This window comes from Vombatus ursinus, unplaced genomic scaffold (assembly GCF_900497805.2).
Source record: "Vombatus ursinus unplaced genomic scaffold, bare-nosed wombat genome assembly UNPS02014807.1, whole genome shotgun sequence".
NCBI classification, from domain to species: Eukaryota; Metazoa; Chordata; class Mammalia; order Diprotodontia; family Vombatidae; genus Vombatus; species Vombatus ursinus.
This window is the reverse complement of record NW_020954585.1, coordinates 6,749,948-6,773,929: the sequence shown is the minus strand read 5'-3', so window position 1 is coordinate 6,773,929 and position 23,982 is coordinate 6,749,948. Positions and strand designations below refer to the sequence as shown.

Sequence of the window (23,982 nt, the reverse complement as noted above, 5' to 3'; positions counted from 1 at the left end):
ATTAAACTCAATCAAATTAATAAGGTAAAGAAATAGTTTCGTTTATATAACTGGAAGTCTGAAAAAGAATTTTTAGGCTACAACATATTCTATGTCAAACAGTGGCACCTAGTGACAAAGTGCATATTACATGCCAGCTCCAAGACAGACAATAGCAAGAAGGGGATAGAGAGAAGAATATAGGTATTTAAAATGGGCTTTTGCAGCAATGAAAAGCAATGGGAATCACTGAAATATAGACTATCTCAATTAGCTGGCAATCCAATTGTATTTTGCAATCTGGGCAATATGCATTCTTGATTCACTTTGTTTTTCCCAGGTGGACTGATCTCTTTTGAGTAACTATGACCCTCACTGATTAGACCTAGAGTATTTCAGGCTCAATTCAGTCAGCACAGTATCATCAGTGAACAGGCAAATCTAAGAAACCTGGCCAACAATATGGAATCTTTCTATTTAGACTTTTACACTGGTGAACATCTTTCATGAGCACATATCTCACTATTTTATGTCTTGTTTGATATGAATGTTTAGTGGACTGTTTAAAGTTATCTCTGGTTGACCGATTACTGATAATTTATAACTTTAACAGGTACTGGAAACATCATTTGAGGAGAACTTTTAAGGCTTCATTTTGACCTATCAAGACAAATATTTTTTATAATAAGACAGATTAAACAATGGGATCTTATATTCTCTATCCCTGTCAGTTGTGTGGAAAGATGTGGTCCACTATAGAAAGTTTCTGGGAAAATATTTTTGCTCTTGGTTATATTTTCATCAAGGTAACTATCCAGAAATGACAATGATATAGAAACAAAAGGCATCAATAAAACTTACTGGAAAAAAAAAAAAGAAAGAAAAGACAGTAGGTATGTGGGTCAAGAATTGCTGCTATCTCCATGGTGCCCCTCCCCTGCTATCCCCTTTTTTTAAGTAGCTAATTTGGGAAACCAAAATGAGATGACAATGTTCATCTTACTTGCTACATTTATAGGAATTTTCTCCATCTAATTGCTCAGGCTTCACAAACTGTTCCAAGGCTTTGTTGACACTCTGGGCAGCCTAGAAGTCAGAAAAACAGTAGAGTATTTTATTTCAAACACCACTACAAAAACAATTATAATAGTACCATAAACACCCAACCATCACCGTAAGTCCTACTCTTGACACCTCGACCTAACATAAAAGTGATCTTGGGTTCTCAAAGACTATGCCAGGTCCTACCCAAGTAGTAAGGCTGCAAGTATAGCTCAGTGATGGACTATGTCTGTTTCCTGACAACTAGATTCGATAAGTGATGATGATAAGAAGGTCATCATCATGCCGGACACAGGTTAGTATGTTTTTCAGTCATAGTTACTCTTGAGAACATCTACTAAAATATAAAGGTGTGTTGAACTGTGCCAATAAAAGAATTATCCACAATGAAGAAATCACAAATCCTTGAAGTATTGCAATGCAAAAACTGAAAAACATGAAAACTTATGTAAACCACTTGCCATCCACAAAAGAATCTTTTATACTAAAAAAGACTAGTACTGAATTTTACCACAGATCGTAAATTTTTCATTTCTGTATACTACTCATTATTTTATTCACTTTTTAAAATTAGAGACTGCATAAAGTCTGAGTATTTTTCCCCCTAAAAGTGTAATAATTAAATTTGGAGTTTAGGACACTGACAAGCATATTTTAGACTCTGGTAGAATACAATTGCTTTGATGGTGGAAACTTCTATATATCCAGCACCTTGAACATAGTAGGCATTTAATAAATGTTTGCTGAATTAAATTGACTCTTTCCCAAATAAGGCTAATGCAAGCACACAAGGAGGAAGAATTCTGGCTTTAATAGATCTCACAATACCTTTTGGAAAATCAGGTATCGAATCAGGCAAAGTATAACAGGACTTATGCCAAAACAACTTGAGTCTAAGTAAACTATATCAACTGAGGCCATGGACTAAACTTATGACTATGTCTTGTAGCTCAATTTAAGAAATATTTATTGAATGTCTATTATATGCTAAGCATTGTACTCAGAGATACAGAGGGTATAAAAGCTAAAAAAGACCCACTCTACCCTCAAAGAGTTTATAATCTAGTTAAAAGGATATTTTTTTAAAAAAAACATAAATAAGATAAATGCCATTAAAGTAAAAAGATCTATGGCAGTTCAGAGGAGGGAGAAATTGTATACAGTTGCAAGAATACAGGGAAAAGAAATTGGTAAAGTGTTTGAAAGGAAGGTAAAACTATGCCTTTTTAGGATTGGCATGATTGCAAAAAGAATTGGGCAAGGGACAGGAGGAACCTTTTATTTGAGGAAAGAAAAGATTCAAAACAAAATGGTACATTTAGGAAACGATGAAAAGTCCAATTTGGCTGGACATAACAGAAGAACACTAGAGAATATACAAAAAGATACACTGGGGCCATAAAGTGGAAGATCCTGAATGCTGAACTGAGTATTAACTTCACTTGGTAAACAATGGGGAGCCACTGATTATTTTGGAGAAATAGTAACATCACCAGGACTGATAATAACCTTACTTGGTAGACAAGGGGGAGCCATTGATTGACTGGGGTGAGATTAACACTACCAGAGATATGCTTTAAGGAAAACTAATCTGCAGCATGGTGTAAAATGGATAAGGAAATAAAGTAGAACCAGGTTTTTGTCTTTTATATGACAAACACAGCTGAGAATCTTATGAAGAGATCTGCACTGAATCATTTGGAAATGCATAAAGCTTTCCTAAACAATACTCAACCTTTCATTTCAGTAGTTTTAGTGGTTTCTGTAGAGCCCATAGGTTGGATTATAGTTCTTACTCTGTCTGAGTGAGTACAACACTATTCCCAGGAGTAGTCATATAATTTTGGACACCAGAGAATATCAGGCAAAAATAGGCAATAATCTATGGGGAATTGAGGAGTAAATGGTATTTATCTAAGTAGTCAAGCATAAAAAGAGGGGATTCTCTTACAAACAGAATCAATAAAGGACATAACTAATGCCATGTGGAAAGGAGTTTTCAACCTAGCACTGGCATGATTCTCTGCTCTTTTGTGGCTCCTGGAGATAGCAACTAATATGGGAGATTTCCAATGATACACTATTGCATACAAGTAGAAGGCAGAGGAAAGATTTTAGTTATTATAATCAATGAAATGTGATTTTTATTTCTCATTAGGTTATATCTCATTGTGCTATCCTGCACTGGAAGACAGTAATGTTAAAGAAATAGCAAATGTGTGTATAGGTTTTCTAATTTTCTGCCCAACTTACTACATTAAGTCTGAGCATCTTAGATTCATAACTTATATGCAACCCTACATAAAGCAGCTGGCTATACTGCATGGAGAGTCACAATGGACATTTACTAAGTTTCTTTATCCTTGGCTACTATAACAAATACATAATTTACCTTTATTTCCAGTGGAATATCAAGGTATGGATCGAAGGTATCAGAAACTCCTTTGCAGTTCATACACTTTACTAAAATCAAAATGAAAAAGTTTAGCAAAATACAATCATTACGGCAAAACCAACTATTAAGATGGCTGAACACAAATGCAATATCATAATCAAACATTAAATTTTAAATCCACGAAATATATTAGAATATACCTCGAGATCTCAAGTAGCCTCCAAATATTTGACAAACAAGTGTGGTAGCCTGGGAGTGCCGGTCCAATCTGAAAATAAATTAGGTACACTGAATTTTTTTAATAACTAGATCACTTTAGATAAGAAGAGTTTTGCTAGGTCTAAGAAAGTCATATCTATACATGCCTAGGAACATCTATCTAAATCAAAGGACAAGTTTAAATACTACAGGAATTCAGAAACCATAGATCACATGGATATCAGTCATAAACACAGATGCTCTGAACAATGAAAAATATTTGTACAGCTATACTATCAATAAAATTAATGGAAATACCTTTAACTTTCAAAGCACCTTTGCAAATATCATCTCATCTGAGAGGTACAACAACCATATGAAACAGAGCAATTGTGTTATCCTCACTGTACAGATTAAACAAACTGAGATTCAAGTTGACCCTTCACAGGACTAGGAACATAAATCAGGCCTTTTAACTGTCCAGTACTCTTTCCCTTCTACCACATTGCTGTTCTCGTGAATGAAAATGTTCAGAACCTAAATGCCTTTCCCATTACACATTACTTCTAGTATCTGATTCTCAATCTTGACTCACCAACTTTCACTCTATCCCAGTCTCTTCTGTGACTCAGTCATGTTCAAATAGCAAGACTACTGAAATCTCTCTTTTATACATGAATCTCTAAGTGGTACAGTAGATAGAGCACCAGGCCTGCAGTTAGGAAGACTCATCTTTGTAAGTTCAAATCTGTCCTCAGACACTAGCTGTGTGACCCTAGGCAAATCACTTAACTCTGGCTTGCCTCAGTTCCTCATCTGTAAAATGAAAGCTGGAGATGGAAATGGCAAACCACTCCAATATATTTGCCAAGAAAACCCCAAATGGGGTCACGAAGAGACAGACCACTGAAAAACAACTGAACAACAACTCATTACCTTTCTCGTGTTTGGGTTACTGAAGTTTGTACTGTTTAATACAAATAGGAAGTGTTTTCATCTTGTCTTGAATGGAAAAGACTACTTGGAAATCAGGTATGTACTACAATTCTATGTAAAATTCAGGGTTGTAACTTTCATTTATAATTTATTTCATTTCATTTTCATTTATAAAGGCACTGATCTAAAGCTCAGGGTACATAAGAAGATAGATGTCCTACATGCTATTTTAGCAGTGAAGTCAAAGTGCTTACAATTTTGCCAGGGAGACAAAACATAAAACATGTAAATGCTAAATTCTGTGATACTGACTATTAAGTAGGATAAAATACTCAAAGATGGGAGAGATCAGGGTAGGCTGAAGCAGATTTAAGAAAAAAGTAGTATCTTAGTTGGGCCTTAAACGATCAAGAATATGACAGAGGTGGGAATAGAGGACATTTCAGTTAGAGGAATGAGCAAAGGCCCAGAAGCCCAAAGCACATGGCATAAAGAATAGTAAGACTTTGGGAAATAGAAGAAAAAAGAGGAAGGGTGGGGCTTATGGAAAGACTTGAAAGACAAAGGACTTTGACCTTTGCCTGCAGTAGGAAGACACAGGAGGTTCCTGAACAAGGAGTAACATGATAAATAAGATTAACCTGATGGAATTATACATTATGGATTAGAAAAGAGAGAGACTGAAGGTATGGACACCAGTTAGAAAGTCATCAAAGTAACACAGGTGAGAAGTGATATAAGAACCCAGACTTGGGCTGTGGCAGTGAATATGGAAAGAAAAGGGTGAATTACAAATATTATTTCAAAGGAAGAAATGACAAGAATCGGTCAAGACAGGCATGACAGATTGGATATAAGGGACAAAGGGAAAGCAAGATAACACGGAGGTTTCTTTCTAGCCTTGGGAGACTGGAAGAACAGCAAAAATGACTAAAAAGGAGAACCAGTTCCATTTCCAAAATTTTAAATTTGAAGTAATAATGAGACAGTCAATAAAAGCACTACAGAAATCCATTAACTCTGATTTCTGGTTATATAGAACAATATTAAATAATAGCAAGGAAAAGCATGTATATTTGGGGACTGATAATTGAGGGCCTATTCTTTTCCTTAAACATTTTGAAGTTTGAAGGTAATCTCATCAATCAGCATAGATGCTTAAAAAAAAATATTGCTGAAAGGTAAAGCAAACTATTTGCTTTTCAACAAAAACTGGCAAAAAAGTTTAATTACACAGAGGTACAAGTAAAAGAAAATATTGTTACAGTATTTGCACTTACTTAGTGCTGCCATTCAGGCATGCTTTCTGCATTGCATCAACAGTGTATCGAAGAAATTCATGGGCATCTTCCTGGTTTCCAAAACGGAAGTGTTTAGCTATACCTATGGAATCAAAATAAAGAAAAAATTTTTCTAATCACATATTATTTTGTCAAAGATCCTGTGAGAATGCTTTGATTTAATAACATGTGCATAATTCTTTCATGAAGTAACTCTAATAACAAAATCAATGAGCATTTATTAAGCAACTGCTATGTGTCAGGTCTAAGGATATGAAGAAAAAATTTAAAAAATAATCATGGATTTAACATTCTATTAGGAGAAACATGTACATTTAAGTAAATATAAATATAAAAATTAAATATGTAAATTAAATACAGGGTAATATGGGGAAGGGGAGGTAGGCAGTAAGAAGCTAGGAGGATTAAGAAAGGCCTCTTATAAGGAGGGAGCACTTGAGCTGAGCTTCAAACAAAGCTAGGGATTTCTAAGAGGTGAGAAGGGAGTACACTCCAGGTATGGGAGAAAGCTTGTGCAAAAACACAGAGATGGGAGATTAGAATGCTGTTTATAAGTCATCCAGTTTGGCTGGAACATTGAATATGTGAAGAGAATAATATATAATAAACCAGGAAAAATAGGCTGAAGCCAGATTGGAAAGGCCTTAAAATGCCAGAGGAATCTGTGTTTTATACTAGAAGTAAAAAGGAACTAGTGGAACTTCATGAGTAGTAGAGTAACATGGCCATACTTGTACCTTAAGTGTAGTACTTTGGCAGCTATGTGGAGGATGGGTTGGAAAAGAGAGAAACCTGAGATAGGGACACTAATGAAACAGGAAGCTATCTCAACAGCATATAGGTTATATGGAAATATATATAGGAAATAGGTTATATGGACCTAAACTATGATGATACTCGTATGAGTAGAGAGATGGGGTTGTATTATGCCAGATGTGTTGTGAAAACAGAAAAGACAAGACTTAAAAACTGACTGGATACAGGAGGTGAGGGAGAATGAAGGAAAAATGATCATTCTGATTTACTGAAAGTTTAGTGGTGCTCTTGAAGAAAACAGAGAAGTGAGGGAGGAGGAGAAGTTGGGAAATAAAGACAATGAGTTGTTTTGGAGAAGTTGAGTATTCAATGTGTAAGGGACATCCAACCCCAACAGGCCATTAGTGATGAGGACCTGGTATTCAGAAGAAAGACTAGGAATATGTGTGTGTGTATACATACACACATACATATATAATATAAATATTATATACACACATAATGTATATATAAATAATCTGGGAGTTATTTGCAGAAAGATGACAAGTGAGCCCAAAGGAGTTGGTGAGATCACTGAGAAAGAGTGAAAAGAAAAGATAAAAGGGCCTAGGACAGAGACTTGTGGTATATTCATAGGTAGGGAGCAGTTCAAGGATGAGGACCCAGCAAAAAGGACTGAGAAGGAACAGTCAGATATAGGTAGGAGGAGAGAAGGAAGTGTCACAAAAAATCCAGAGAGAGAAAGAGAAAGAAAGAGTAGTCAAAAGGGTCAAATGCTACAGAGAGTTCAAAAAGGATGAGGACTGAGAAAAGGTCACTGATTTAGCTGTTAAAAGCCCACTGATGAGGCTGGAAGCCAGACTGAAAGGGCATGATGAGTTAGAGGATAGGAACAGACTGCAGGTTGAATAATGATATTAAGGATGATAGCTTGAAGGAATGGTAGTCAATTGAAGGGATTTTTTTTTAGGAACGAAGGAGATCTGGGCATGTTTTTAAAGCAGTTAGGCAGGTGTTCAGGTATTTGAGGTAGCACCAACATACATAGTGAAGTCTCCTAGTAAAAGGGCAGGGATTCGAGTGTAGAGAAGACTGTGAAGCAGGCACTGGACTCCTTGGCTGGAAAGGAGATAGGAAATAAAGAGAGAATAAAGATCAGAGCAAAGGTATGGCTGTAGGGGCAATTTGCTAGAAAAGCTGGGAGGGCCTAAGATCAAGTGTGGTAGAGGAGAAGGTAGACTTAGCAAGTAGTGCTACCTCTTCTTCATTGACTGGAATGAAGAAGAGAATGAGAATTATGTTAAGGATTTTTTAGATATAGACTAGGAGAAATAAGGGATCTCATTGTGACTTGACTCTGTTTTCTTAGTAAAATAGGAGGCCAGGTCTTAGACTGAGAGGAAGAGGGGCAAGGGAGGTATATGATATCTGAAGTGAAAAGAGAAGTCATAGAAGATCTTTTTTGAGGAAAGAGACAGAGTGACTTAGGGAAGACTAAGTGCCGTGCAGCAGGGATGGCCAGACCGAGATTAGATAACAAGCTTGTAGTAGAACCATTCAGTATGACTGTCTGACTTCCTCTGGCACTGTTGAGTAGCACAAGAACTGAAAGCAAAGAGGCAGGTAGTGATAATAGAACAAAGTGGCAAGGAATTGAGAGAGTGTGAAGTTGAACTGGTAATTCCAGGGTCGAGTGAAAAAGTATAGCCAAAACAAGGATGTTAGCTTAGAAAAACACAGAGTAGATCTACTAGAAGTCATGATGAAAACAAAGAGTAGGTTTGGGAGGAATGAGGTACAAGGAGAGATGAAGTATAAAAAGAAGTTATGATCAGAAAGAAGAATTTCATCACACTTCATTTATAAAAGTAGGACATTTGTGGATGATGGTTTGAGATTCACAGTGGAACTATCCTTATGTGTGGGGGTAAGGTGGAGCTCACAAACTACTGTGAAGATAAATAAGATCAACTAGCCAATAAATACCAAAATAACATTTTATGAATAGGTGTCCCAGGCAACTTACGTCGAAGATCATTGATGACTGGCATTGGTTTGATGACATTACCAGGATTATTGAGTGCTTGGGTGATATGAGCCTGCATGGTACACATCATACAGAATCCTTGCTCATGGCCTGAAAGATCATGAAAGATACATTGAAGTTAGCAAAATTATGATAAATACTATGAATGACAAAAAAAAAATCTAAAAACTTTTCCCCATACTACAATTTATCCTAAATATTAAGAGAATATTTTCTGCTCTTTTAGAGAGAAATAACAGCAGGAAATCTCCTATGTGGCCAAAGGAGAAAGCTATAAGACATAGTGATAGGAATATGATTAGTTTCATTTTGGATAAAGGTAGATATTTAATTTAACTGTAATTCCTCCTGAGGCAATGCATTATTGTGTAGAAAGAGTACTGGATTTGGAGTTATAGGATTTGGGTTTAAATTCTTAGAAAAGTCACTTTCCCATGGGGAGGCAGTGAGTGTGGTATAAAGGATAAAATATTAGACTTGTAGACCTAGATTCAAATCTCACCTCAGACATTTATGATCTGTGACCATGGGCAAGTTACTTAACACTCTGGACTTCAGTTTTTTCAGCTGTAAAATTAGGAAGGTGGACTAAATATTTCTGAAGGTTCTTTCCAGCTCTAAATCTATGATCCATGGCTTAAATTCTGTGAGTTCAGGTTTCTCATCTACAGTAGCCAACATTTAAAATGAAGGCTCTGCATTAGATGATCTCTAAGGCACCTTTCCTTCTAGTTCTTACTATCTATAATCCTGTCATTCCTATTGGACAGGTTCTACTGCAAAGTTTCCATTCATATGCTGCTTTCAATAAGAACAGAAGTAGCCATGAAAATATCAATGAAGAATTATCACCTGCAGTAGAGAGAGTATAAAGGCTAAAGAGAGACCTGCCAGTACCTTAATACCCCTTGGTTAACAACAAAAGGAATATGTATTGGGAAAAAATCATTATCAAAAGAAAGTTCTACTCTAGAGAAATGATATCATGATAGAATTTGGTTTTTTATTAACCATGGTAGTAAAATAGAAAAATGTTAACTAGGGGCATAAAAGGGATGGGCTGATCATGTCACGAAGGAAGACCAACAGAGAGTCTGAATACTCCATGAGTATTCTCAAAGTGTCAAGAGGATGAGAGGAAAGATCCTAATACACTAGATGGATTTCTTGTTTTAGATTTATGGGCATATAAACAAGAGTCACACAGAATGGGCAGGCACAGATGGCCTGTGATCCACACTGTTGCATGGAATATTTACATGGATGGGATCATAGATCATTAACACATAGTTAATGTCAAACAATAAAAACTTGAGAATGAGTTTGTGCCACATGTTACATAAATTTATAGGGATCAAGAACTTTATTGAAAGTAGGTTTAACAGACAGAATGACAAAACAAGAATATGTTCAAAATTGAGTAATAAGTTCTGTATCTATTATTCTGCCACTGAATATCTATTAATACCACCAGGAAAATATAGTCCAAGAGAATACAGGTTTGTTTCCATATATATTAATACTGGTTTAAGACATCGCACAAACTATTCTTCTTGATCTCTAGACTACAGGTTTACATGATCTTTCCTCTCATCCTCTTGACACTTTGAGAAGGTAGAGAAGGGTGAAGGTAAACAGAGGGAGAAGGGAGAAAGAAGCGGTGCAGGGGGAGAGAGACAGAGACAGAGAAGGAGACAGAGAGACAGAGAAAGAAAGAGAGGCAGAGAAGAGAGAAGGAAGGTAGAGAGAGAGAAGGGATAATGGAGAGAGAGAGAAGGGATAAGGAAAAGAGAGAAGGGGAAAAGGGGGAGGAAGAGGTACAAAGTAGAAAGAGAAAGCAAAAGGTAAAGAGAGAGAAGGCACAAGGTAGAGAGAAGGGGAAAGGCGAATTATTCTTCTCCCAACAAAAGAACTGAAGGGAAGATTTCTCTCCTCCACTTTTCACCCTCTTTTAATATGGCTGAGTAGAAGACAGGTTACTCCTTGGTACAGCAACAAGAGCACTGGCTCTGGAGTCAGACAATGTGAGTTCAAATCCTGCTTCTGATATTTACTACTGTGTGACCTTGGACATGTTACCCTTCCCTATGCCTTAGCTTCTTCATTTATAAAATAAGGCGGTTGGCCTAGATGGCCTCTGAGATCAGTTCTAAAGCTATGATCCCATGATTTTTGTCCCGTGTTGTTTGTGTTATACATTGTTATTTGTTGGCAAGATAAAAAATGCCAACTTGAGAAATGCCAAATGATCATTAGACATATTATTTTCAAATACACTTCAGTTTGAACTAGATGCAAAATGATTTTTGAGCTGTTGGATTTCAAATGTTGTACACTAAAAGCCCTCCCCTTTCCATTCCAGGCTCATACAAGAATCCAAATCAAACTCTAGTATTTCTTTTGGTGTTATTGTTCACATAGTAAGGGTTTAACAAATTCTTGTTGACTGTTCATTCTGACTTTCATGAAGAAATAAAAGTACATACAAAAATAATACGAATATGTATCACCAAAGAAAAACTTACATATTTTGGAGTGTTCATGAGATAACATATAATTGGCAAGAGGTGGCGTATATGTTAAACACTGCAATGCAGCATTGACAAAACACGTATTGCCCAGATTTTGGAGCCCAGCTCCGACTCTATGAGATTGTTGCCACTTTAGGCAAATTTTTTCAGCTGGAAAAAGGACCTTCTGTGGAGGTGCAATGCCATCACCTGTAGCTGTTAAAAAACAAAATACATGACATTTCAAAATGTCACCTTTGAAAAAAGGTTTTGACTGTTTAAAAAAATAGATTTTATTAATTATACTACTCTATAATACACTAACTGTTAATCATCTATGAGTTAAGTTCTCAGAATAACCCATGCTTTGTAGACATTTTTGAAACTATGGAAAGATTTGTACATTTCTGGGGGTCAAGTATTAATGGAACAATAATTGTTAGAAAGTACAGAGGGAGTGAAAGACCTGTGCCATTTCCCATATTTAAATAAGTATCATCAAAGCCCTTACATTAATATGTTTCACCAAAACTACTCAGGTTCCAATCCAAAACTCTTAATATTAATAACTATTTAAATGTAACAATAATAAATTTACAGTAGTGGTAAACCAGGACATCAGGCTCATTCTATAGTTGAATTCCATAGGCTAATGTGGAAGACTACTGGTACTTAAAAAAAATTTTTTAAAGCACCTGGGATATGAGAGCTATAAATGCTACCTTAAGAACTTTTAATCAGTATTTTACCTAGTACCTTCTCCATCTTAGCATCTTAGACAGCCTTAAGTCTCTAAGTCCTCTGAATATTTTTATATATTTATTAAAGTTTGAAAGTTTTTTTAAAGGTTTTGTTTTATTTTTGATAGGCAACACAGTATAGTAGATATCTAGCCTTGAAGCCAGGAAGACATAGGTTCAAATCTAGCCTCTAACACAAACTGGCTGTAAGACCCTAGACAAGTTACCTCCAGGTGCTCTTGGCAACTCTCAAAGAATGCCGACCTGCACTGGCAGAGGAAGTTTCCTCACCTTGGAGTTCCCTATGCCACTGCAGTAACAGGCCAAGTCCCTATTCTTATCCTTGCTGTTTTGTTTTGTTTTGTTTTAAATGTGAAACTGATTAAAATCAGGTAACATATTCTGAGTAAAGGAAGGTTCCATCCCACAGAAAGGCAACAGTGTTGGATAAAAGGAATTACTTTTAGGTTGAGTAGGTGGCACAGTAGATGGAGACCTGGGCCCAGAGTCAGAAAGATCCAAGTTAAAATCTGGCATTGGACACTTACTAGCTGTATGACCCTGGGCAAATCACTTAACCACTGCCTCAGTTTCTTCAACTGTAAAATAGGGGTAATAAAAGCACCCACCTTCTAGGATTGTTGTGAGGCTCAAATGAAATATTTGTAAAGTACTTAGCACAGTGCTTGGCATATAGTAAGTGCTTAATAAATGCATGTTTTCTACCTGCCTACCTGAAAGATCTTAAAAATTTTTTAAAGAAAAATTAGAAATAGACAATTATTTACACATCCTGTGGATTTCAGAAAGGGACTTGGTATCAGAATCTTTGGAACAGTAGGGTGTAAGCAATAGGGTCTTGGAAAAGCTGAATGATTACAGTGAGTGAATGGGGACAATGGATAAAATCACTAAACTGTGGAAGAGCAGGCATGATAAGAGATATTTAAGAGAATGGCCCCAACAGGTAGTAGCTTATAAAGAGGAAGAGGTTATATTTTGCCCATTATCACAGAAACCACAACTAGACAGCCTGGGTCTTTTGTTTTATTTTGTTGGGAGATGTTGTTTAGAAAGAGACAGAAGCAAACTACTGACAGGGCCATCTTAACTGGCTAGTTTCTTAAGACATTAATCAAAATAAACATATACTTGTTAGATTCATAAGGATTTCATGATATCTATCCTCACTTGGACTAAACAATGGAACGTAGACTGTCTATAAACAGGAAATGTATTAAATACAATGATCTCAATATTTGTTTTAAGTCTCTCTGGTTTATTATAGTCATTGATAATAAGACATAATTACTTCAGTTTCACAACTGTATTATATCTGAACCGTATCTCCAGAGTGTCTTATCAGGTGGTCCACCTTTAGTAAAAAGTTTTATGAAATGCCAGTCCTCAGGGAATTCCAGGACCATAATTAAAGCTAATAAATTATCTTTCATGGAAGAACTACAAACAGGACTCTGGTGTATTTTGTAATAATTTTCAGTATTTAAGAGAGTAATCCAAGTTGAGTAGCCTGTGCTTCAAGGATAAGGACCTAAAAATAATAATTAATACAGCAAGTATCTTGTTTATGCATTTATCAAATCTAAAAAATATAATATCTAACAGGGAAGCAGTGTGGCATAATGGATAAAGAATCAGCCTCAGACCCAGGAATACATGGATTTAAGTCTTGCCTGTGACACATACTAACTATGAGGTGCTTGGCACCTCACTTAACCTCTAGATTCTGCTGCTCTAGGCAGCTCTCTAACAGAGATTCTTAATCTGGAGTCTGTTAACTTTATTTTTAAATATTTTGATAACTATTTCAATATAATTGGTTCCTTTGTAAATTTATGCATTTTATTTTATTCATTTTAAAACATTATTCTGAGAAGAGGTCCATAGGTTTTACCATACTAAAAAAGAGGTGAGTGACACAAAAAAAGGTTTAGAAGTCCTGCTCTAATACTATAAACTGAAGAGAAAATGCCAACCTGCATTGGTAAAGGGATTCTCCTATACCAATGAAATCACATAAATAGTCCTTATCCCTAATAATGTATATGCCTGAACTAACTCTCCCATCCAGTGGCATTACACATGTTAATAAGCCACAATACATCTAACTTCCTTAAGAAAATTTATATTTGCCAATATACAGGTTATTTATATTACGGCAATAATTAATACTTATAATCCAAGCATAGGGGGAAGCCTTACTCAAATAAAGAACATGCCACAATAATTAATGATACACTAACTGTTCTTTTCCCCATGTCCTTTAATGAGTATTTGCAGATAAGTTCACTCTTGTGAGTGGCCAAAAAAGTCCTGGCCTGTCAGAGTTGACTCAGAGCCAAAGCTATTCACCTTTTTTCTATCACGGACCCCTTTAGTAGTCTGGTGAAACCTACAGGCCCCTTCTCAGAAGAGTGTTTTCAAATGCATAAATTAAAATACACAATATTATAATGAAATATGGTTATTAAATATTTTTTTTAAAGTTCAAGGATCACATGTTAAGAACTGCTGATGAAGTGCCATTAAAAACTAACCACAGTTCCAATATAAGTATGTTGAAAGTAATGCAAATAGTAAGTTATCTCCAAAAATCTTTCCAAGTAGAAATTATTGCCTTTCTCTTCATTTCAAAGGCATCTGAACAAACTTATCAAAACCTGCATTAGACTTATCTTCTAACAAGTTTGATGTTTTGTTTAGGCTGCTTTAGTTCAACTCAATTAACTTGACATTTTCATTGCTATCAAAGCATTTTAACTTCACACTAGGTTAAGTAGTTCTCCAAGACTTGGCCAAGACTCATCTGGCTACTGGAAGGCAGGTATGACAGAGGCAAAGAGACAGAAAGAGAAATTAACATATAGAGTTAGGAAAGCAACTACCAAGTTTGCTGAATGTGACAAGCATTACTTGTTTCATTAAAATTCTCACTAGGAGAAACTTTATCCTCCCGAGAATTAGGAATAAAACTACAAAAAGTCACATTAAAAACATTCTGTCAATATAGTCCAAAATATTCATTGCTCAACTGAGGTATACATACATCACAAAATAAGGAGACCTTTGGTGAATTTAAAACATAAAACACTATGCCACAAAACCAAAAGCAATATATCACATAGGACTTTTTTTTGGTGCATTTTTCTCTTCAAAGAAGTAAAATGAATACTCACATTGATCTTTCTGTGCTGATGGCTTTGGTTTGTCAGATATAGATGAATTGGAATAAATTGCAGCACCAGGTACTGGTCCTAAAGAAATTTTGTGTTTGGGGATGTCTGTCAAAGAAGATACAGCTCCCCAGCTTGCAGAGCCTGAGTCCATGTCTCCGAGTGAAGGTGCCACAGAGCTGCCAGGTTGATTCTGACAAGCTGATGGGTTGGAAGATTCAGATACTTTGTCAACTATAGTCATTGTTCACCTCTGGAAAAATACAAAGTTAGAAATGCTACTCGTAAGAAAGGGTGAAGAGTCATTTGTCCTATCGTTGAACTATTCTGGTTTTCTAAATTCTCCTATCCATTTGTACGTAAACATTTTCAAATTAATCATTAAAATTTCAAAGCATGTTAAATACTATTTCACAACTTTCCTTGCAACATCAGTTTTTTAAAAATGCCACTTGAGAACACACCAATTAAATTTTAAATATCCCTAAAATAATAGTGAAGTGTAATATTCCAAATTGGACTCCAGCATTTACTTACTCTACCTAGTCTACCCCCCTCCAAAAAAATAAGAATTTTACATTTAATAAGCATTTCGATTTTGCACTTCTTCCTCCAAAATGCAAGTGCGGCTTTCTTCAATACTTGAATGAATCTGTGAGTTCGACCTAATCTTTAATGTGTACACTCCCTCCAATAAGGGAGATGGCAACTTACCTAGCCTGTCATTCTGTGCAACTCTTGTCCAGGTCATCCCTTAATATTACCTGGGGAATAGTTCAGCACCCATGTCCAGATATTATGTCGTTCACTCTTACCACACAAGTAGCCCATCTATATTTTTCTATCACACATAGTTTTGGGCAATATATTTAATGTACAATTTATTGTTGGTAATATGCTATAGGACACTACATGTCTTTTTTCCATTGCCCAATATAATCCATAGATTATATGAAATCTTGATTTTTTGAATGACTGTAGTATTCCATGATTTGCAATCACTGAAACAATACTGGTGTTTAAAAGCCGTTTTTGTTTCAGGGAGAAGAGTGAGGTCATTGAAAGTACTAAGAGTTAGCCAAATGCAATCCTGCCTATTTTCTTCCTCCTATCTAATTCTAGACCAGATCATTGTCCATTTGCAGTGTCTGTCCCAGATATATGTGCTGATGAACCAACTCAATTGGCCATCTATCCAACTGCATTTCATAGTGTGGACATCAGGCATTCTTCATCTACTCTAGTTTTCCAGTGTCAATTCTTAGGCCAAACTCTTCTGAATGATTGTGAATCTAATTCAGAAGACTCTTAAGTGTTCTAGCACATCAATCAGCTCATCGTCATCTATAAACATGTGCACCATCTGTAGTAAATGCCTCTTACATTTGAACTCTCCTGGATATTCTCCATGAGAGCAATGATGAGTATGTCTCTTCTTGTTTTATGCCTTGCTTGCTATCAACAGTCAGGACTGACAGAACCAAATTGTCTCTGTCTTTGCATCTGTCAAGGAGTCTTGTATGATTGTACAAGAGTATGGGGGACATCTTTTTGGAAGAGAGCTCCTAAAACTACATTTTATTCTACCAAGGCAAGTGATTTTTTTTATAGTCAACAAACAATAAGCACAGTGGGATTTTATATTTTCTGTACCTTCTAGGCAACTGTGTGCCTATAAAGATGTGGTGTGCTGTAAGATATTATTGTGAAAACTTGCCTACTGCTTTCTTATACCTTCATCAAGACGAGCTCAATCTGTGTGATTATTCTCATACAGACTTTGTAGGATGAAAATGGAGGCAAATAGGTTAGTTGTTATCAATGTCCTATTGACTGTCTTTTCTCACTCTTACTCTTTTCCCCTTCAGGTATCCTGAGGCTTGATTCCTCAACATCCTCAAAATTGAGGATGTGTACACACACACAAAGTCCCCTCCATCAGGGACTTCTCAGCACATTTGATCGGCTCTAGCTAACCTTTCCATCTTTTTTATTTTTTGTGGCAAATTTTTTTTGGTCTCCTAAGAATATGGTTCATGGTTTTAATTTTTATCTCAATTAAAAGAGTATAAGTGTATAAGCACATTGAGATGACTTTACTTTTCACAAAAAAAAATCAAAACCAACTTTATGAATTGGCTCATGTAGAAGAAGAACCTTTGCATGTGACATTTGAGATGGAGTCTGAAGGAGAGCATGGTACAGGGAAAGTGTGCTGGATTTGAATCTCAATCAAATCTCTATCTCTGTAATTTATCAGTAGCATGACCTTGAACAAGTTCCTTAGCCTCCATGTACCTAACTTTCCTCATCTGTAAAGTATGGGGCTCAGACTAGATGGCTTCTCAGGTCCCTTCTAGTTCTTAGTCTATTATCCTACAAAATAGGGCAAAAGTATCAAAATAGAGTCAAACTGAAATATTTTGAGTATATTACTATTATAACTATTTTCCCTTGGAATCCTAGAATTTTAGAAATGAAGGAGTTTAAAAAATATTTCTAGTCCAATGCATTCCTTTCTACAAAGTTTCGTCAGTGAAACACTCAGTAACACGAAAGATTGTTCTAACAATTGGGAAAAACAAAGGGGATAAGCATTGTTCAGAAGACCAGAAAGACTGACTTGCCCATGGCCACATAGCTAGCTAGTTGGTGGCAGAGAGCAGAACTCAAGTTTCCCGATTCGACTATATCATACGGACTCTTGGAAAAAAAAAATCACTAATCATTTTCAGAAGTAATGCTAAAGCACTTTAATAAATGAAAGCTTTGCATTTCATAGAAGGAATCCCCTCACTCACCTAAATCTGACAACTTTATCTATCTGAATAACCAGAAAAATCTAAAAATTCAGAGCCCCACCCTAGGCTCTAAATAGTAAAAAAAAAAAAAAAAAAAAATTAATGGCACATATGCTAAAGTTTACACATTTCACTTATACCAGAGCCACATGCCCTCACTTAATAAGGTCTATCTTTTCTTAGTTTACAAATAATTTTAACAAATTTAGATAACCTAGTTTTCAAGTCTATTCTAAGTAGATTAAAAGCATCAAGGCAGCTGAGAGAGGAAAGCACACAACAACACAAGAAGCAAAAACTGGACAGACTGACAGCAAAAGGAGTAGAGAAAAAGAGTATAAAAAGCACATCCAAAAATTTAAACTGGAAACATGATTTTAGAAGTACTATTAGGAATCAATTCTCAAATTCTCTTTCAAAAGAGAATGGAAAAGATCACTACAGTATTTAAAAAAAAAGCATCAGAAAAGACAACTACCAACTCAACTGCTAGATTTCTCAAAACTCTCTTAAGTCTTTATGAGAAGGGCCTATGAATGCACAGAAAGCATTCTCAATGAAAACTTGAAAAAGGAACATGCAGATTTCTACAGGCTATTATTTTTTATACTGGACCTTTACATAATTGACTGAGAAAGCTGCAGAAAATAAAAAAATGTCAATGTTTATTTTTTTTTGAAAGAATTAACTCATTCAGGCAAAGTATAAACTTGAAGGCTCTCTTCAGACTTGACATCTCTTACCCATGTGTCCACATTATGTGAAACTCTAAGAGAAATACACCTAAAGGGATGTTCAAACAATCCCTAAAGGGATTGTTCAAAAATTCCCTGAGTTATTAACATCAAGTGAATATTGAACAGGGAAGTATTGCATCTTCAATGAAGATGTTCTTCAACACTATGGAAAATGTCCAAAATGAAAAAGAATTTCTTATTAATTAGGTTAACCAAATGTTCCTATTCACAGATGCAATCTGTATGAGGTCACAAAGCACTGCTTATAGCTTAAATTTCCTTGGTGAAATCTCTAGTAATGCAAAAGAGATTGGTTTAACCATTCACACTGGAAAAACAGTGAAAAGAAAAACATTCATTGTCCAGATCATGGACGTGCAACTAGACAATTAGCCTGTAACATTTTCACTATGCTGCAGTGTGAAGTTTCTGGGCTGGGTTGACCAGATGTGTATGGGGAAACAGCATGGAGACGGAGACCAGAAAACTCAATTCTGGTGCTGACTCTGCTTCCCAGGGACTTCAGGACCCTTCATTCTTAGGAATCTCCCACAGAATAACAGAGTAGACACACGTGGTAGTGGATATGGTAGTTTTATGTCCTCAGTATGGCCCTTGACCCGCTTACCTTCTCCTCTGTTATACACCTGAATGGTCTGTAGGCCTACAGGCAGCCTGTAGGCTGCACTGGACTATATGAAGGCAGCTTTCTCTTGCACAACTAGAGAGTCCTAAGACTCAGGAATGCCTTTATTTTGAATATGTAAAATATGTGCACAAGCATGAACAGTGCAAAAACATATTATTGGTGAAATCACTTGAATATCAAAGGTCTGGTCAGTATTTTCTTGAGAGTTCTGAAGAACCAGGGCTTACTCTCTGCCAACTTTTTGCTGCATCTGCTCTTATCTTCCCATTCTATTCAGTTTCTTTTCACTTAACTTAGTTCTAGTGCACTGCCTTGGGTTTCTTTTACCTACAGGGAAGTTGTGTAGAGTTGTCTCCTCCGACATTGGGGATAATACTGGCATTACCCAATGATAACTGAGCAACCAAAAGTAATTTCTACTCAAAGGCCTCTGAAGAATGGTCCTAGAACTGGATCACTAACCCACAGGCTTCTGCCTCTCTTTATATCATAACTTCTGATCTCATCAAGGTGGCTACTTCCTCCAGCAAAGCAGATTTATTCACTCCTCCCTTTGAAAAGGGGGCCATATCTAACTACTTCACTTTCTTTCAAATGGCAATTCCCAGCAATCTTCACTTCCCTGATTTTCCAGCCTACCTGTGACTTTACCTCACCAGATGGGACTAAGTTTTCCTGTCTCTTCCCTTGCCACCTACAGTGCTTCCCTCTCCCTTCCCCTTTTCCTTTTCTAAAATTAAAAAAAAAAAATTTGAACTTAACACTAACATTCAGACACAAAAAGAGGAATTTACGTGAAACTGTGAACTTTGGTTATATTCATTTTTTTCAATATTACATGTTAAATTTGAAAATTTAGGGAGGAAAAAAAGATAGCCTACACTAACAACCTTCAATGTGTGTGTCTTGAGTCAATGATACAGGTGAACAGTGATCTGGGCCTAGAATTGAAAAGAAAGATCAAGCTGGATCATATTTAGAAAACTGTCATGCTTTCAAGGATCACAAACTAATCAGCACTGCAAAATCCTAGGTTTTTAACATTAATACTATTCCTAGTAATGCCATATAGCTGGGAATAATATAATTTCATAATCTTGAAAAATTAAAATTACAAATAGCCTAAAAGGCAATAGAAAGATACACAGTAGGGATAAGCAGATTGTAGCATGTTACAAATGAGGAAATGCATTCAAGAGATGGTGTAAAAGACATTACTAGAAATATGTACTGGTGAGAAAGGATGCGGGTCATGTAGCAAAAATGAAAGACAATAGATGGACAACCCAAACACATAACTACCCCCGTGAAAATATTAAGGGTAATGTCTATAGTATATTAGGTTTAGGAATCATAATGGAATTCACAAGTATGTAGAGTCACAACCTTTCTAGGGGCAGCTAGGTGGAGCAGTGGATAGAACAATGCACCTAGACTTGGGTTCAAATCTGGCACTAAAGCCACTAAACCCTGTTTGCCTCAGTTTCATCCGTAAATGGAGCTGAAGAAGGAAATGGCAAACCATTCCATTATCTTTGCCAAGAAAATCCCAAATGGGGTCACGAAGGGTCAGACAAAACTGACACAACTGAATAGCAACAACAAAAAGGGAACTGCCCACACACAAGCGAAAACATGGATCTATCAAAATAAGAACTCAAAAATATAGCAGTTTAGGGCCATTCAGCAAAGGGTCAAACAGTACTTCATGGCTCAACAGCAGAACCAGAACTAGGAGTAGTAGGCAAAGTAGATAGCCTCCAAGGATGCAACACATAGGGAAGAGGGCTAAATGAGGGACACTTTTTAGTATTACTTTCTATAACTACACATTTCTATGTCAAAACCAAAAAGTCCACTTACCACGACATATAGGTATTTATTTTGTGATAAGTAAATTTACATGAGTTACAGTGAAGGTTCAAAGTCTCTGGTAACCAGTAACAGACAGGGATAAATTTTCCAAACTTTGTTTAAGGCATACAGATGCCTTTTTACTATTCTGCTGAAAACTCCTGAGAATATCAGTAGATAGAACACTGCACTGACTTATGGTTATAATGATCATAGGGACCTAGTCTGTGATTTCAACAATATAGAGAACCCCCAGTTAAAAAAAGTCCCTCTACCAATTCAGGGTAGTAAAGGGTTTCCTAGGGCACTGAGAAGTTGAGTGATTTTCCCAGGTTGTGCAGCCAATATATGCCAGAGGCAGGACTTAAACCAGGTTTTTCTGGAGCTAAGAGGAGCTCTCTATCCACTATATCACACTGTCTCTCATAGATGTGATCATAGTAGCATCACATAAATTTGAGTCTGGAAAAGTCCTTTAGAGAACATATAATCCAAACCCCTCATTTTACAGATAAAGAAACCAAGGCTCCAGGAACTTAAGTGATAACAGACTCATCCAGAAAATATTAAATTATTTTCATTATACTATGTCTTAAAAAAAAAAACCCAAGACATTACAACAAATATCTCTTGTAAAGGTCTGATATTCAAGACATAAAGGAGCAAGATTCATTCCCAATAGTTAAGTGGTCAAAAGATATGAATGAGCAATTTTCAAAAGAAGAAATTAAAACTACCAAAAACTGGATGAAATACTGTTCCAAATAATAAAAGAAGCACAAATTAAAATCACTCACCTCACACTCATCAGATTAACAAAGGCAATAAAAGATGGAAACAGTCAAATCTGGAGAAGCTATGGGTTGACAAGCTGTTGGTACTGTTGGTGGAACTGTGAATTGACTCTACCATTCCAGAAAATAATTTGGAACTATATTAGAAAAGGGAGTTAGTTCCTTACACCAATGACATCACAGGTCCAATCCCAAAGAACAGTCATTAGAAAAGTCACTAAATCCTTTCACCTCTTAATCCCATTAGCAGGCACATATCCCAAGAAGGTCAAAGACAGAGGAAATCCAGCCTGAAACAAGCACTAACTGTGTGACCTTGGACAAGTCACTTAACCTGTTTGCCTCAGTTTCTTCATCTGTAAAATGAAGACAATAATAGCTCCTACCTCCCAGGGCTGTTATGAGGATCAAATTCAATATATGTAAAGCACTTAGCTCAGAACCTGGCACACAGTAGGAGTTATATAAATGTTAGCTATTAGCATTGCTATATAGGCAAAATTTTATAGCAGTACTTTTACATGGTAGTAAAGGGCTGGAAACAAAGAGAGTATCCATCAACTGGGGAATGGCGGAACAAATTGTGGCATATGAACATAAGGGAATATTATATTTCATTGTATGAAATAAGAATTCTGAGAAACTTGAGAAGACCACCTTGAAAAACATTAGAACTCTGATCAATAAAATGACCAATCTTGACTACAGAGGCCCAGTAGCTAAACACAGTTCCTTGCCTGAAAGTTGGTAGTTTTTAGGTACATAATGAAACATACTGTCAGAATGGTCAATGTGTTGGTTTATTTTGCTTAATTATACTTCTCATTTGTAGAGAAAGGTTCTATTGGGGTGGTAATAGGTTATTAGAAGTAGCAGAGATGTTAAATAAAATTAATAAAACATTTTTAAGCAAAGAAGAATATATATACATATATTCATAGACACATTATAAAAATTACTTTTGTTTTTAATTTTTTTTTAAGTTTTGTTACACAACAGGGCAAAACACTAACTATTAGGAAAACTTACTTGTCTAGAACTAGATCACTAATTCCCAAAGGGCCCCAGATACTGATTTTTACTGTATTTAACTGAAATTAAAGAGAAACAATCATCAAAGTATACACATGATTTTTAAAAAAACATCTAAGTGCTTCTATGGAATCTTGTTGTTGGGGGGGGAAGAAAAGTAGGCATTAGTTAGCTTAACTCGTTGATTAGAAACAATGAATTGAGATTTAAAACTCATTCACTTCTCATAACCAATAAATTGCCAAGACGTATTGATTCTATCCCCAAAATTTCTCTCACGTGCTTCCCCCCATCTACTGTAACTCCAATTATCCTTGTTCAAGCTCTCATTTTGATCTCACTGGAGCTATTTTAATAGCCATCTAAATTGTAGCTCCTTGCCTCCAGAACTTTACTCACTCACTGCCTGAGTAATGTTACTCCTCTGCTCAAAAACCTCACCAAGCTCCCTATGCATCATCCTCCACAACTTGGGTCCCACCTTGAAAAAGAGTGTGGGTAATAACATTTGCTTGAAAAGTCCCTTTCCTCACTAAAAAAGAAAGAAAGAAAAGAAAAGCATCTAGGAGCTAGATAGATGCACTTCACTTCAGGTAAAGGAAAAAGTACAATAATAATAATAAAAAGATGTCTGGCTTTACTTAAAAAAAACAAAAAACAAAATAGTTGTAAGAACTTTTTAATTTTTCCTAAATAAATTTCCGGTTATAAGTAAAACATTAACAAATAAATGATCAAAAGAATCCACTTTACTTGGTCTAATGAGTAAAGAAAATATTACTCAGTTGACAGTATCCTCATCAATTCCATATTTGGGGAGAAAACAAACCTAATTAATATGAATTCTTTTCTTTTTCTTCTATATACATATTTTCAGCCAATAATTTCTTTTATTCTTAAAACTGTTACAGTAAACTAGATCTACTTGACATACTTTCAATAATTTCTTTTATTCTTAAAACTGTTAAAGTAAACTAGATCTACTTGACATACTTTC

At 35.9% G+C, this 23,982-nt stretch overlaps 1 protein-coding gene across 3 annotated transcripts in view; it reads right to left on the bottom strand.

Annotated features, from left to right (window-relative positions):
• Window positions 1-23,982, bottom strand: part of USP42 (ubiquitin specific peptidase 42) — a 58,290-nt gene that overhangs the window by 31,736 nt on the left and 2,572 nt on the right. For 2 of the 3 annotated variants that reach the window (XM_027874944.1, XM_027874945.1), the window contains exons 2-8: window positions 15,122-15,371; window positions 11,200-11,400; window positions 8,654-8,764; window positions 5,851-5,953; window positions 3,637-3,704; window positions 3,434-3,504; window positions 983-1,065 (exon numbers count right to left, since the gene is read on the bottom strand). In XM_027874944.1, coding sequence (XP_027730745.1) covers window positions 983-1,065; window positions 3,434-3,504; window positions 3,637-3,704; window positions 5,851-5,953; window positions 8,654-8,764; window positions 11,200-11,400; window positions 15,122-15,362 — 878 coding nt within the window. In that variant the 5' untranslated portion in view covers window positions 15,363-15,371. Of the gene's footprint in view, window positions 1-982; window positions 1,066-3,433; window positions 3,505-3,636; window positions 3,705-5,850; window positions 5,954-8,653; window positions 8,765-11,199; window positions 11,401-15,121; window positions 15,372-23,982 lie in introns of those variants that run through there. The other variant, XM_027874946.1, reaches the window with a different exon arrangement.